The following is a 15,581-nucleotide window of genomic DNA, read 5'->3' on the forward strand; positions in this document are numbered from 1 at the left end:
GGGGAGCGGTCACACAGGGAAGAAACTTCCAGGGAGTGTGGTCAAGCCTGGAGATGTCTCTTCACATAAATATACTGGAGCTAAGAGCGATTTACAATGCTCTAAGCCTGGCAAAACCCCTGCTTCAGGGTCAGCCGGTGTTGATCCAGTCGGACAACATCACGGCAGTCGCCCACGTAAACAGACAGGGCGGCACAAGAAGCAGGAGGGCAATGGCAGAAGCTGCAAGGATTCTTCGCTGGGCGGAAGATCATGTGATAGCACTGTCAGCAGTGTTCATTCCGGGAGTGGACAACTGGGAAGCGGACTTCCTCAGCAGACACGATCTACACCCGGGAGAGTGGGGACTTCATCCAGAAGTCTTCCACGTGATTGTGAACCGTTGGGAAAAACCAAAGGTGGATATGATGGCGTCCCGCCTCAACAAAAAACTGGACAGGTATTGCGCCAGGTCAAGAGACCCTCAGGCAATAGCTGTGGACGCTCTGGTAACACCGTGGGTGTTCCAGTCAGTGTATGTGTTTCCTCCTCTGCCTCTCATACCAAAAGTACTGAGAATTATACGGCAAAGGGGAGTAAGAACGATACTCGTGGCTCCGGATTGGCCAAGAAGAACTTGGTACCCGGAACTTCAGGAGATGCTCACGGAAGATCCGTGGCCTCTACCTCTAAGACGGGACCTGCTTCAGCAGGGACCGTGTCTATTCCAAGACTTACCGCGGCTGCGTTTGACGGCATGGCGGTTGAACGCCGAATTCTAAGGGAAAAAGGCATTCCGGAAGAGGTCATCCCTACCCTGGTAAAAGCCAGGAAGGAGGTGACTGCACAACATTATCACCGCATTTGGAGAAAATATGTTGCGTGGTGTGAGGCCAGGAAGGCCCCGACGGAGGAATTTCAACTGGGTCGATTCCTACATTTCCTGCAAACAGGATTGTCTATGGGCCTCAAATTAGGGTCCATTAAGGTTCAAATTTCGGCCCTGTCGATTTTCTTCCAGAAAGAATTGGCTTCAGTTCCTGAAGTCCAGACTTTTGTAAAAGGAGTACTACATATACAGCCCCCGGTTGTGCCCCCAGTGGCTCCGTGGGATCTTAATGTAGTTTTGGATTTTCTCAAATCCCATTGGTTTGAGCCACTCAAATCGGTGGATTTGAAATATCTTACATGGAAAGTAACCATGCTACTGGCCCTGGCTTCAGCCAGGAGAGTGTCAAAATTGGCGGCTTTATCGTATAAAAGCCCATATCTGATTTTCCATTCGGACAGGGCAGAACTGCGGACGCGTCCTCAGTTTCTGCCTAAGGTGGTTTCAGCGTTTCACCTGAACCAGCCTATTGTGGTACCTGCGGCTACTAGCGATTTGGAGGATTCCAAGTTGCTGGACGTTGTCAGGGCATTGAAAAAGGCCTGCCACAGCCTAAATCTATCAAGGCCCATTCCACAAGGAAGGTGGGCTCATCTTGGGCGGCTGCCCGAGGGGTCTCGGCATTACAACTCTGCCGAGCAGCTACGTGGTCGGGGGAGAACACGTTTGTAAAATTCTACAAATTTGATACCCTGGCTAAAGAGGACCTGGAGTTCTCTCATTCGGTGCTGCAGAGTCATCCGCACTCTCCCGCCCGTTTGGGAGCTTTGGTATAATCCCCATGGTCCTGACGGAGTCCCAGCATCCACTAGGACGTCAGAGAAAATAAGATTTTACTTACCGATAAATCTATTTCTCGTAGTCCGTAGTGGATGCTGGGCGCCCATCCCAAGTGCGGATTGTCTGCAATACTTGTACATAGTTATTGTTACAAAAAAATCGGGTTGTTATTGTTGTGAGCCGTCTGTTCAGAGGCTCCTACGTTTGTCATACTGTTAACTGGGTTCAGATCACAGGTTATACGGTGTGATTGGTGTGGCTGGTATGAGTCTTACCCGGGATTCAAAATCCTTCCTTATTGTGTACGCTCGTCCGGGCACAGTATCCTAACTGAGGCTAGGAGGAGGGTCATAGGGGGAGGAGCCAGTACACACCACCTAGTCCTAAAGCTTTTATTTTTGTGCCCTGTCTCCTGCGGAGCCGCTAATCCCCATGGTCCTGACGGAGTCCCAGCATCCACTACGGACTACGAGAAATAGATTTATCGGTAAGTAAAATCTTATTATGGGCTACGAGAAAAGGATTTACCGGTAGGTAATTAAAATCCTATTCTTTTATTTTTATTTTTTTGTGAAAGTATTCAGACTATTTGGCTGCTCCTTCACTGTATCCCCCGGTTCCGCCTGACCTCCCTGAGAATCCTCCACTACCAGAGCTAGATGATGACTATGACATGGATGTTTCCAGCCGAGAAGAGTCTGAATATGAAAGTGGTGATGATGAAGAAAAAGAGATGTATGTGTTATTGAAATTACTGTACTCTACTTAGCAAATACAATGGTTCCTAGCACATCCGAATAAGTAGAAACTACCAGTCTTTGCCATACTGCCTTTATTTCTGGACAGTATGTAATCCTTAGGATCGGAAATGTTAATTTTGACCAGGTCATGAGAGTTTAGCAGTTAAGCAACCTCTTGGGTACAGCCATGTTACACATATTGAAAACTTATTTTCTGGACTCTTGGAGGATTGTCCAGTGTTGCATAATATACTGAAAGTCTTACTTGCTGTGTTCAGGGTTGCTCGTCTGAAAGAACTGGCAGATCTGTTGCCCAAGAGACCAAGGCTAAAAAAACGATTGCGTCCGCGAAAGAAGATGAAGATAAAAGACCTTATAACTGTGCCTGCCACACCACACAGGTGAGTCATGAATGTTTAATAAATGAATTGGTTTGGGGGCATTTCCATGCTGTTAGCATGACCCAAGCAAGGTACCCTGCAAAAACGTTGTAGTGTCCAGCCTCAATCAAGTTTGCAGGTTTATACAGAATAATAGTAGATATTTTGTTTTATTTTTCTTTATTAACAATCCGCACCACAGAGCTGTGTTTCTGTGTTTTGCTTATAAACAAGTTTACATTTGTTCATCCTGGTCTTCTGACAGTGACTCATCCATATGCATGATCTTTATGTTATATCTTTCTATGGACTTTTTCTGCTTGATAATATGGTCACTTTTAAATGATATATGTTCTCTCTTCTACTTAATAAAATTGTTGTGCACATACAGTATTTTAGGTAGGCCAAGACTAACAAAAGAAATATCCTTCTGTGGTAATAAGCCAGGTATTATTTTAAAACTAATACATTTTCATTAAAAAAAAAAAACCTGTCAGTTATTTTTATAAGGAAGAACGTTTATCTGTCCATTCTATGTTTATTGCAGCCACGCACATGCACCTTTGCTTCCTTCTGAGGTTTTTGAGCAGCCATCTATGATAGGCCTGAAAAAAATGGAGCTTCATATTCCTGCAGACATACCTGTAGCCACGAATGGTAAAGATACTCCATCTATATGATTTGTATGCCAATATTATTGTTTTATAAAGTACAAAAAAACTCATGTTTGTCTCACCCACTTTTTAAAGAAAAACAGTGGGCCTGCATCCGATTTGTAAGGTGTTACCCAGCCGCAGGGTAGCGGCTGTGCAATACCATACAACTAAAATGCAATGTAGACGCCTCCTGCTTGCATCTGCAATCCGAGTGCTAGGTCCTAAAGATGCAGATCATCAGGTTTGCAATTTAGGCCCTAGGTGCTAATTTTCACACCTCAGATCAACACTGATTAAATATTTGTTCTTTCTCTAGCATCCATAAGGTATATTAGGGAATCTAGACCATGGGGTATAGATGCGGTCCAAAGGAGTTAAATTTCTTTACTGGGTGTGCTGGCTCCTCCCCTCTATGCCCCCTCCCACAGGCAGTTTAGCATAAAGTGCCCTCAGGAGAGAATGCACATCTCTGAGCTCCAGAGAGTTTTCTTACATTTCTTTTTAATGTTCATTATTTTCGGTATGCTGTTTGGGCAACAGCATACCTGAACCATGGTAGTTAGGAGGCGGACGGCCACCGGCCTTGCGAGGTGCAGAGCCGCTTCCCCGCTGCAGGACCACCGTCCTGAGTGGTGGTTGTTCAGCGGGATACTGCGCCTTGGCTTTCACAATCGCAGCATGCCGCACACCCCTAACATTAGCCTGAAGGTGACGTCTGTGGTGAGTACAGACTGGGAGCCCTGCTAGGGGGGTCCCCCGGTTCAAAATGCGGCTGGGCGCGGCATACAGGGCCCTCCTGGGGTGGTCCCGCTAGAGTCCCCCGTGTAGACTGGCTGGCAATCACTTGAACTAGCACTTGTGTGATGTTTTTAAGCAAACGGGAAACATTGCCAGTATAAATAATCACTGTATTTCTGGCACCATTGGAGGGGGCGAGCTACCTCAGAGTGGGACCAGAGGCATTTTGGCACCTTCCTCTGCTTAATGCAGCCACAGACAGCGCACACAGCGCTTCCTGCCTCACAAGACGTGCTGAAAAACAGGTACAGGGTGTAGCAAAGGGGGAGAGCCACTATTGTACACTATCTGGTTCCTCTACAGGACAGACATTATAAGTGTTTACTGTGATATACAGATGGGTCGATGTTTATCTTGACCTTTAATAGGATTAACTGAGACTGGGCAGTCGGACTTAATCCCCTGATGTAATGACTTAATCCCTTGCTGTAATTGTTCTCTGTATTGTATTGCAGCGGAGAACAATAGATGAAGGGTTTATGTTAATAAACCATGTTGTGCCTAGGCGCAGCAAACTAGCCAAGATAACCGTGGACCCATCTGTAGTTAGCTGTCAGCCTCACTGGGGCTGTGCAGCTAGAGGTGTGCTGGTGTCATTCTCTCTGTGTGTCTTCTCTCACATACAGTAAGGGCAGGCTTGAGATATATTACTGTCTGTGTATATGTGTATGTTATTGTGCTTACTGTGAAACATGGGTAAACAGAAACTGTGCAGTCTATGTCACACTAGATTCTCTCCCGTATCATCTGATTCTGTTTCTTGTGAACAATGCAGCCAATATTCACAAATCAGTGAAGGGGCTGGAGGAGGGGGTCCAGAGCCCGCATGGCTAGGGTCTCTGAAAAATATGATGTCTGATATGTCATCCCAGCTCACTGCGAATGTTCAGAAAACTCAGCTGCTACAACAGGCTGTTGCAGATTTATCTGCTAGGGCAGATGTTACACAGCCCCCCTCCTCTCATGCAGGACCACAAAAGCGTGGTTTGCCGGCTCTACTATCTGACACAGATGAGGATATACAGGAGGATGGTGAGGACTTAAACCCCGTTAGTGGGGATACCGATTCTGCTCAGGGTATTGAACCCCTGATTCTGGCTATACGGGACGTGTTAAAGCTAGCTCTAGAGGACACGGCGTCACAGCAGTTGTTTTTCTCTACACAAAACAAGCCTAATGTCACTTTCCCTGAATCTACAGAGTTAGATGACCTATTCAAGTTAGCCTGGAAAAATCTAGACAAAAAATTCCAAGTGTCAAAAAAAGTTTTTGCGCACTTTCCCATTTGCTCCTGAAGGTAGGAATTTTTGGGAGGATCCCCCGGGGGATAATGTATCAGTCTCTCGGGTGTAGTAGGGTATGCTGGCGGCCGAGCTCCCAGCAGCCAGCATACTGGTGCCGGAATCCCGACCGCCGGCATACCGACAGCTGGGCGAGTGCAATTGAGCCCTTGCGGGCTCGCTGCGCTCTCCACACTATCTATTCTCCCTCCAGGGGGGTCGTGGACCCCCCAAGAGGGAGAAAAGGTGTTGGTATGCCGGCTGTCGGGATTCCGGCGCCGGTATACTGTGCGCCGGGATTCCGACAGCCGGCAAACTGAAGACCACCCAGTCTCTCAACTGTTCAGAAAGGCGGTGCTGCCTGCCTCGGGCTCCTTCCTGGGGATAGGAAAATAGAAGCTACACTCAAATCTATTTACATGGCAGCAGGTGTATCGCAAAGTCCGGTCATTGCGGGTTGCTGGATGACCCATGCCATTCATTCATGGGCCACTCAAATTCAGGAGGGCCTCTCCGGAGCTATGCCCCTGGTTACTATGGTGACCCGCCTAAAGCACATTCAGGACACTACACGCATCCTCTGTGATTCCCTCAAGGAGATGGGGAACATTAATGGTAGGACCTCTGCCATGGCAGTGTCGGTGCGCAGAGCCTTGTGGTTGCGTCAGTGGATAGTGGACGTGGAATCCAAACGCAGTGTGGAATCCCTCCCATTTTCCGGGGAATTGCTCTTTGGGGTTAAATTGGATACAAGTATTTCCAAAGTTACGGCTGGGAAATCCACGTTTCTCCCCTCTGGGGCCCCGCCGGCGAGACGCTCCTACCCAAGGCTGTCTGTACAGTCCTTTCAGTCTCGCAGATTTCGGTCTAAGGCCAGAGGTGCCTCCAATGCGACTAGAGGCACCAGAGGTAAGTAAAGAAAGCCTGCAAGCACCAGTTCTCAGGAACAGTCCACCGATTCTGATTCCACTAAGGCCTCAGCATGACACTGCCCACCCACCTCGAGGTGGGAGCTCGACTGCGTCCACTTCAGTCGCGCCTGGTAGGCTTCCTGCCAGGATACATGGGTCAGGGATCTCGTTTCTCAAGGCTACAAGCTGGAGTTCGACAGTGCTCCTCCCCAATGATTTTTCAAATCAAGCTTACCAGCTTTGGAGGATATGCAAGTTACGTTGAAACAGGCCATACTAAAGTTGGTCCAGTCCCACGTCATTGTTCCAGTACCAATACCACAACGAGGCAAGGGTTATTACTCCAACCTGTTTGTGGTACCAAAACCAGACTGTTCGGTAAGGCTCATTTTGAATCTCAAGTCCTTGCCTGAAAGTGTTCAGTTTCAAAATGGAATCCTTGCAAGCAGTGATTGCGCGCCTGGAAGTACAGGAATTTATGCTTTCCTTGGATATCAAGGATACCTACCTCCATATTCCCATTTGGCCACCTCATCAGGCGTACCTGAAGTTTGCCCTGCTGGGCAATCACTTTCAATTCCAGGCACTGCCCTTCAGCCTGTCCACAGCTCCGAGGGTGTTCACAAAGGTGATGGCGGAGATGATGTTCCATCTCCGGGTCCAGGGAGTCAATATTGTCCCTTACCTGGACGATCTTCTGATCAAAGCAAGATCCAGGGAGCTGCTTTTGCTCCATATCAACCGCACTATCCAACTTCTGTCACACCATGGGTGGATCCTCAACTTACAGAAGTCCCACCTGGAGCCAACTCTACAGCTCTTTCCTGGGGATGTTGCTGGATACTATGGCCCAGAAGATGTTCCTACCAGAGGACAAGATGAGAACACTTCAGGAGATGGTCCACATGGTGCTCCGACCTACTCAAGTGTCCATCCATCTTTGCATATGATTGTTCGGAAAGATGGTCGCCTCATATGAGGCGGTCCAGTATGGGAGGTTCCATGCCAGGATTTTTCAGCTGGATCTCCTGAGCAAATAGTCCGGATCACATATTCAGATGCACCAAATGATACGGCTGTTGCCTCAGGCCAGGATTTTCCTCCTGTTTGTGACTGCAGTCCTCCAATCTACTGGAGGGTCGGAGTTTTGGAATTCAGGTTTGGACCCTGCTCACGACGGATGCAAGTCTAAGGGGATGGGGAGCTGTCACCCAAGGGGCGCAGTTCCAGGGCAGGTGGTCAGCCCACGAAAGCCTCCCTCCGATCAACATTCTGGAACTTCGGGCGATCTACAATGCTCTGCTTCAAGCCTCTCCCCTGCTCAGGGATCACACGCTCCAAATACAGTCGGACAACGCCACAGCAGTGGAGTACGTCAATCGGCAAGGAGGGATGAAAAGCAGAGCCTGCATGTGAGATATGTCAAGGATATTCCTCTGGGCAGAAAGAAATGCAAGAGCTATGTCCACAATCTTCATTCCGGGAGTAGACAACTGGGAAGCGGACTTCCTGAGTCATCACGATCTCCATGCGGGGGAGTGGGGTCTCCAACAGCAGGTGTTCCATCAGATTATCCACCGGTGGGGTTGCCTACAGATAGACAGACATGATGGCTTCTCGTCTCAACAAGAAGCTTCACTGGTATTGCTCACGAACCAGGGACCCTCAGGCGAGGACAGTAGATGCACTGACGTCACCTTGGCCTTACCGGCTGGTCTACCTGTTTCCTCCGATTCCATTGCTCCCAAGGGTACTCAAGCGCATCAGAAATCAGGGAGTCCAGGCAATTCTGATTGCCTCGGATTGGCCTCGGGGAGCGTTGCATGCGGATCTTCTGGACATGTCCGTTGTAGACCCTTGGCCTCTACCTCTCAGAAGAGATCTTCAACAAGGACCGTTCGTCTACCCGGACTTAAGGCAACTTCGTTTGACGGCATGTTGAGCGAAACAGCCTAGCTCACAAGGGCCTTTCCAAAAAGGTTATTGCTACCATGGTTCAGGCCAGTAAACCTGTGACGTCAAAACATTATCATATCTGGAGAAGATATGTCTCTTGGTGTGAGGAACGCACGTATCCGCCTACTGAGTCCCACTTGGGACGTTTCTTGCGTTTCCTGCAGGCTGGTGTGGATAAGGGCTTACGTCTGGATTCCATTAAAATCCAGATTTCAGCCCTCTCCATTTTCTTCCAGAAGAAATTGGCAGTGTTGCCAGAAGTTCAGACCTTCTTGCAAGGGGTACTCCACATACAACCTCCTTTTGTGCCGCCTACGGCACCCTGGGATTTGAGTGTAGTGTTGGAATTTCTACAGTCCTCCTGGTTTGAACCACTGATGACGGTAGAAGACAAGTACCTCACGTGGAAGACTGTTATGTTACTGGCCCTGGCTTCTGCTCGACGTGTCTCGGAATTGGGGGGGGCCTTATAGTGTTAAAGTCCGTACTTGCTCTTTCTTTTTCATCCACTAGGGGTCACTGGAGTACTCTTGGGATATGGACGGTGCGTAGCAGGGAATGCACATTTAAATATTTAAATGAGCAACCCTCCTCCATACTCCCAGGATCCTCAGTGTTTTTTATGTGCGCCAGGGAAGCACATCATGAGCTGAAAGCTCAATTTTGTAGTTGGGGTTTGGGTTACCGACGTTATAGTCGCATAAATAACGTAGTTAATAGCCAGTTCTGGCCTCAGAACAGTTTCGACAGCTTGTTACTTACATTGGTATATCGCCTGAGGATTTACGCATGTCTGCTATAGATGTCAGCCATGTTAGTTCTCGTAGTTCACCATCAATCTTTGTGGTTGGCAGACGCTTTGCGTGGCCTTACACGGAAATGTGTTATTTACTCCTAAATTAGGAAGTTTACGTTCTCACGCTCTGGCGTGAGAGTCTATTTACAGCCATTGCCACACCAGTTCTTACAAGGAAAACTGCACCAGGGTTCAAATCTTTTAAACCTCAGTCTTTTCCAGTTGTCCTACAACACACGACACGACTACACGTGGTCGAGAAGGTGGTTTATCCGTCGTCCGGACACAATGGCTGCTGACAAGCCAATGGCATGGCAAGTTTTTAATTGTCTTGCTTCTTCTTTTGTGCGAACAATTCTTCTGATGTCTCATTCGACATTATTACTGAAATCCACAGATCTACGGTTACATAATTAGTGTTCAATCACACATAGAGTTCCATTGTCTACCACCTTTGCTGTGGTTTGTCAAGGCTAGATCCAAAACTAGCCAGCCTGTGTCAGAGGACAAAAAGGCAGTTCTGTAGACCGCAATTCAGTCTCTCCTAGATTCAAGGTTATTACAATTTTTTTTTGTAGTACCGCAGCCGGCCGACTGTTATATTCCATATTAAACCGAAAGAGGCTCAATCAGTGGAATTCATGCGGTCAGTGATTGCAGGTTTACAACCATTGAAATCATATTCTCCCTAAAAGCTCAAGGATGCGTTCTTACGCGTTCAAAATTTTGCCACTACATCTGGCATACTTAAACGTTGGCAGTCCACCATTCAAGCTCTCCTGTTTGGTTTCTCATCAGCGCCTCGGGTTGTCACAAGGGTGATGTCTGTGATAAGTTATTCTCAGATCCCGGGTAGTGATAATGGTTCTGTGCTTAGATAACCTTCTCATCACAGCTCTAGTTCAACAAATACTCCTTCAAAATACATTGCTAACGTACAATGTACTAGTTCAGCACGGTGGGATTGTCAACTTCAAGAAATCACATCTGAATTTGTCTCAACGACTTCAATTCCTAGGAATGATTCTCGATACGGTAGATCAAAGAAATTACCTACCAGAACAGAAAGTACAGAGTATTCGTCATCTGTTACAATTAGTGCTCAAGCCAGGCACAGTCTCAGTACATTTGTGCATTCGTCTGTTAGGCACAATGGTGACGGCTTTCGAAGCGCTTCAGTTCGGAAGATTTCACTCGCGTCCTTTTCAACTGGATGTGCTCGCACAGTGGTCGGGCTCGCATCTGCAGATTCACCACAGGGTGAGGTTGTCGCCACGGGCCAGAGTATCTCTACTCGGGTGGCTCAAAGTACACAATCTAACCGCAGGAAAACGATTCAGCGCCTGGAATTGGATAATTCTAACGACGGACGCGAGCCTCAGAGGTTGGGGAGCTGTAGTTCAAAATTGTCAGCTCCAGGGTCTCTGGGCGGATCACGAAAGATTGCTGTCTATAAATCTCCTGGAACTCCGGGCAATTTACAATGCGCTACGGCAAGCAGTGCACATGCTTCGGTCTCAGACTGTCCAGGTGCAGTCAGACAACGCAACGGCGGTCGCGTACATCAACAAACAAGGAGGAACAAGAAGCCGCATGGCAATGCGGGAAGTAGCTCGAATCCTCATTTGGGCCGAGCATCACCAAGTGATATTGTCGGCAGTGTTCATTCCGGGAGTGGACAACTGGGAGGCGGATTATCTCAGCCGTCGGGATTTTCATCCAGAAGAATGGGCATTAAATCCAGAAGTGTTTCACATACTGGTCCAGAGGTGGGGTTACCCTCAAGTGGACCTGATGGCATCTCGCCACAATCACCAAACGCCCCAGTATGTGTCCAGAACGCGAGATCCAACGGCAGTAGCGGCGGATGCTCTCACAATCGCGTGGCCGTACAGCCTCGTGTATCTATTTCCACCGTTTCCGCTCCTCCCTTTGTTGCTAAAACGGATCACAAGAGAGTCCGCCACAGTCATACCAGTAGCACCTCATTGGTCTCGGAGAGCTTGGTTCTCGGATCTCCGCGGACTACTCGCAGACGATCCTTGTCCGCTCCTACTACGTCCGGACCTGTTACAACAGGGTCCGTTCCTTTACCCGATTTAGCGCGGCAGCGTTTGACGGGGTGGCTGTTGAGCCGCCCTCTTAAGAAGAGACTGCATTCCAGAACCGGTTATACCAACCATGTTACGTGCTAGGAAGCCAGTTACAACAGCTCATTATTACAGAATTTGGCGTGCCTATATAGGTTGGTGTGAAGCTCGGAAGTTTCCGACATCATCTTTCAAGTATTCTGTCTTTTGTTATTTCTACAGACTGGGTTAGATGGAGGACTGCGTTTATCTACACTAAAGGTGCAGGTATCTGCTTTGTCAATTTACTTTCAAAGACGTTTGGCTCTATTGCCATCTGTACACACTTTTCTGCAAGGTGTCCTCAGAGTACAGCCTCCATTCATTCCGCCTACAGCGCCATGGGACTTGAATCTGGTTTTAGATTTCTTACAGTCTTCATGTTTTGAACCCTTACAACAAGTGGATATTAAGTTTCTCACTTGGAAAACTATTTTTCTTCTAGCCTTAGCTTCGGCAAGGTGTGTTTCAGATTTGGGTGCCTTGTCATGCAAGCCACCGTATTTAGTGTTTCATGATGACAGGACGGAACTTCGGAAGAATCCTGCTTTCTTGCCAAAGGTAGTGTCATCTTTTCACATCAATCAACCAATAGTAGTTCCTGTGTTAACAGGAAATTCTGGAACTTTGGTTGTGGTACGCGCATTACGCGTTTATGTATCCCGAACGTCTACAGTTCGTAAGACGGATACGTTGTTTGTTCTCTATGATGCTGCCAAGATGGGTTGGCCAGCTTCTAAGCAGACCTTATCCAGATGGATTAAACTGACCATACGTCAGGCTTACCTTCATGCTAGGTTACAGCCGCCTACATTAGTAACAGCTCATTCCACACGTTCTGTGGGAACTTCATGGGCAGCTGGTCGTGGGGCTTCTACGACGCAGCTTTGCCGTGCGGCTACATGGTCAGCCGTGCACACGTTTGTGCGCTTTTACAAGTTTGATACGTTTGCGGCATCGGCATCTAGCTTTGGCCGCCTAGTGTTACAGGTGCCAAACAGCTCTCCCGCCCAAGGGGGAAGCTTTGGTACGTCCCAAGAGTACTCCAGTGGCCCCTAGTGGATGAAAAAGAAAATAGGATTTTGGTACTTACCAGGTAAATCCTTTTCTTTGAATCCATAGGGGGCACTGGACGCCCACCCAGAGCAGTTTTACCTGGTTTGTGGTAAGTTCAGGGGATCTTATGGTAACACATTCTCACCGACTGGTTCAAAGTTTCAAGTTCTATTGGTTATGGTGTCAACTGTTTAGTTGTCAGTAACGTTATGTGTCAACTTTATTGTTGTCCGTTATTTTATAATGTATGTAATTCTCCATTGTTCACTTCTCTGTCGCTCCTATTCGGCTCAGTAAAAAACACTGAGGATCCTGGGAGTATGGAGGAGGGAAGAGGAGGGTTGCTCATTTAAATATTTAAATGTGCCTTCCCTGCTATGCTCCGTCCATATCCCAAGAGTACTCCAGTGCCCCCTATGGATTCAAAGAAAAGGATTTACCTGGTAAGTACCAAAATCCTATTTTTACAAGGACAGAGCGGAGCTCTGGACTAGACAGCAGTTCCTGCTGAAGGTTGTATCTGCATTTCACCTGAATCAACCTATTGCTGTTCCGTCCAGTTCTGATACATTTGCTCCTCCGGAGGCATTGGATGCTGTGCGTGCCTTGAAAATCTATGTCAAGCGCACAGCTCAGATCAGAAAGACGGATTCCTTGTTTGTGCTTTATGATGCGCAGAAAAAAGGTTGTCCTGCTTCGAAGCAGTCCATTGCTCATTGGATCAGGCTTACTATCCAACATGCGTATGTGTGGACAGCCTTTCCTGTTCCTAAGTCTCTGAAGGCCCACTCTACAAGATCAGTGGGCTCTTCCTGGGCGGCTGCCGGCCGTGGAGTCTCGGCCTTGCAACTATGCCGAGCTGCTACCTGGTCGGGGAAGAACACCTTTGTGAAGTTCTACAAATTTGATACCCAGTTTGGGCAGGCGGTGCTGCAGCAGTGTCCGCACATTCCCGTCCGTTCTGTAAGCTTTGGGACGTCCCCATCGTACTAGATTCCCCAATATCCCTTATGGATGTTAGAGAAAATAGGATTTTAATTACCTACCGGTAAATCCTTTTCTCGTAGTCCGTAAGGGATATTGGGCGCCCGCCTCAGTGCGTTGACTTTTCTACAGGTTCTCTCTTATGTGGTTACCTGTTCAGCTGTTGCTGTTGTTGTTGTTTCCAGACGTTGCTGGTCGTTGTATGTTAGCGGTGTGCTGGTTTATAAATCTCACCACTCTTTGCTGTCATGTTTCCTTCTCTCATGTATGTCCTTTCTCCTTCGGGCACGTTTTTACCTATAACTGCCTGTGGGAGGGGGCATAGAGGGGAGGAGCCTGCACACCCAGTTGAAGAAATTTAAAGTGCATCCGCTCCTTTGGACCCCGTCTATACCCCATCGAACTAGATTCCCCAATATCCCTTATGGACTACAAGAAAAGGATTTACCGGTAGGTAATTAAAATCCTATTTTGGATTGTTTCACAAATTTTGCTACCTTATAGTTTAAGATTATAGAAACATCTCCCTGTGAAATTTTCCATGCTTTTTTTTCCCCCAGCGCTTTTCTCATCAAGTCTGAGACCTGTGTATAAGGAAAAAATTCAATGAATAAAAGAGTAATATCTGGTATTGTCCTTATTTGCTTGTTTCTTTTAATGGGTCAACATCAAGTGTACTTTACTTATTTCTGTCCTACAGCCAAGGCTCCATGTTTAGAGACAGACATAGCACCTGATGAAAGTGAGGAACCTCCTGGATTTGGGAAGATATACCCTTCTCACTCTCCTAAAGATGAGGAGGAGGACCAAGAGGAGGAGGATGATTTGCCTAAGGACTTTATATCCAGGAGGGAGCTAGAGAAGGGAAGGGTTTCTAAAGAAGGTAACACTATAAATATTTCAGATTTCTGGGATAATTCTTTACCAGATTGTTTACTTTAAAGAGTACATGTCATCGGTTTAAAAGGTTTTGTTTTTTTTACACATTTATTTGGAAGAGCGTGTCTATCTTACTACATGTTACAACTTCGGAAATTCTGGAAGAGCGTTAGTGCTGCAACTAGGAAAGTAGCAAACTTTGCCAGTTGCAGTTGGTGCAAATTTTTTTTTTTTTGGGAAAACAATTAGACACAGCCCATAGTTTAAGGACAAAAGTCATGCCACTTTTACCATTTTAAAGCAGCCTGAGCATTGTAAAGTAAAACAAAAAGTACAGTAGAAATTGCAGTATATTTGTGTAACTCAAATTTACTTAGCGCTTTTTATTTTTATAGAAATGCGAAAAATGTCTGTATTTAAGAGCCATAAACCAGGAGATCCAAATTGCAGACTCTATGTGAAAAACTTATCGAAACAAGTTACTGAAAAGGCAAGAAATATCCAAATTTTGTTTTATTTCTACGTGCTTTTTTGTGTTTTACAATAATATAAATACAATGTATGTATGTTTTATTTTTCAACAGGACCTTAAATTTATATTTGGAAGATTTATAGACTTTTCATCTGAAACAGAAAAAAACATGTGAGTAACATTAGATTAGCAGGTTTGTGTATAAGTGACAGTAGAGAGAGCATACTGTTTTATTTGTAGTACAACAATGTAACTGATACTGAGGGCCAGAATACCTACCCTAGTTCAAACGTGCACCATTGTCATTCCGTTAGAAAAAAAAAAAAGGGGCATCACTGCTTCATGTAGTAAATTCTTAACTTCTGAACACTTCAGGCTTAGGGGTGTATTCAATTGAAGTCAGAATTGCCGTCTTGTCGGAAAGACAGCAGTTTTCGACTGATTTAAGTCAGAAGGGGTTCTGACCTATTCATAAGGGGCTCTTTTTTACGACAAGTTGATCGGCGGAATAGCCGCGGATCCACGTGCTTTTGTCGGAAACGCGGCCAAATCTGAGGTTTTGGCCCTGTTTCCGACAATCTCAATCCGACTTTAAAAAAGGTCGGATTGAGGAGATGAGGACAGGAGAGGAGATGGAGCGGGGACGGGTGTGGAGGACCTGAGAGTAGGAGACTGGTTGTGACGGAGCCGGGAACGCACTTACTGGAGCCGGGTGAGTGGCGCTTGCTGGAGCCGAGTAAAGGGCCCCATACACTAGAACAATAATGCCTGATTTCAGCCAATTTAGGGCATCCGGGTGAAATCAGGCATTTTGGATGTGTTCCCAATCTGATCCGATGCACGATCCCGTGAGGGTCGGATCAGCTCCCCTAGATTGTTAGTGCTGCACTCGTGAT

The 15,581-nt window shown here is 46.9% G+C and overlaps 1 protein-coding gene across 2 annotated transcripts in view; it reads left to right on the forward strand.

Moving 5' to 3' along the window:
• Positions 1-15,581, forward strand: part of RNPC3 (RNA binding region (RNP1, RRM) containing 3) — a 127,135-nt gene that overhangs the window by 76,502 nt on the left and 35,052 nt on the right. For both annotated transcript variants that reach the window (XM_063940099.1, XM_063940100.1), the window contains exons 7-12: positions 2,226-2,383; positions 2,667-2,789; positions 3,316-3,425; positions 14,035-14,217; positions 14,609-14,703; positions 14,798-14,856. In XM_063940099.1, the coding sequence (XP_063796169.1) occupies positions 2,226-2,383; positions 2,667-2,789; positions 3,316-3,425; positions 14,035-14,217; positions 14,609-14,703; positions 14,798-14,856 (728 nt within the window). The remainder of the gene's footprint in view (positions 1-2,225; positions 2,384-2,666; positions 2,790-3,315; positions 3,426-14,034; positions 14,218-14,608; positions 14,704-14,797; positions 14,857-15,581) is intronic.

The sequence above is a fragment of the Pseudophryne corroboree genome, chromosome 9 (genome assembly GCF_028390025.1).
Source record: "Pseudophryne corroboree isolate aPseCor3 chromosome 9, aPseCor3.hap2, whole genome shotgun sequence".
Lineage (NCBI taxonomy): Eukaryota > Metazoa > Chordata > Amphibia > Anura > Myobatrachidae > Pseudophryne > Pseudophryne corroboree.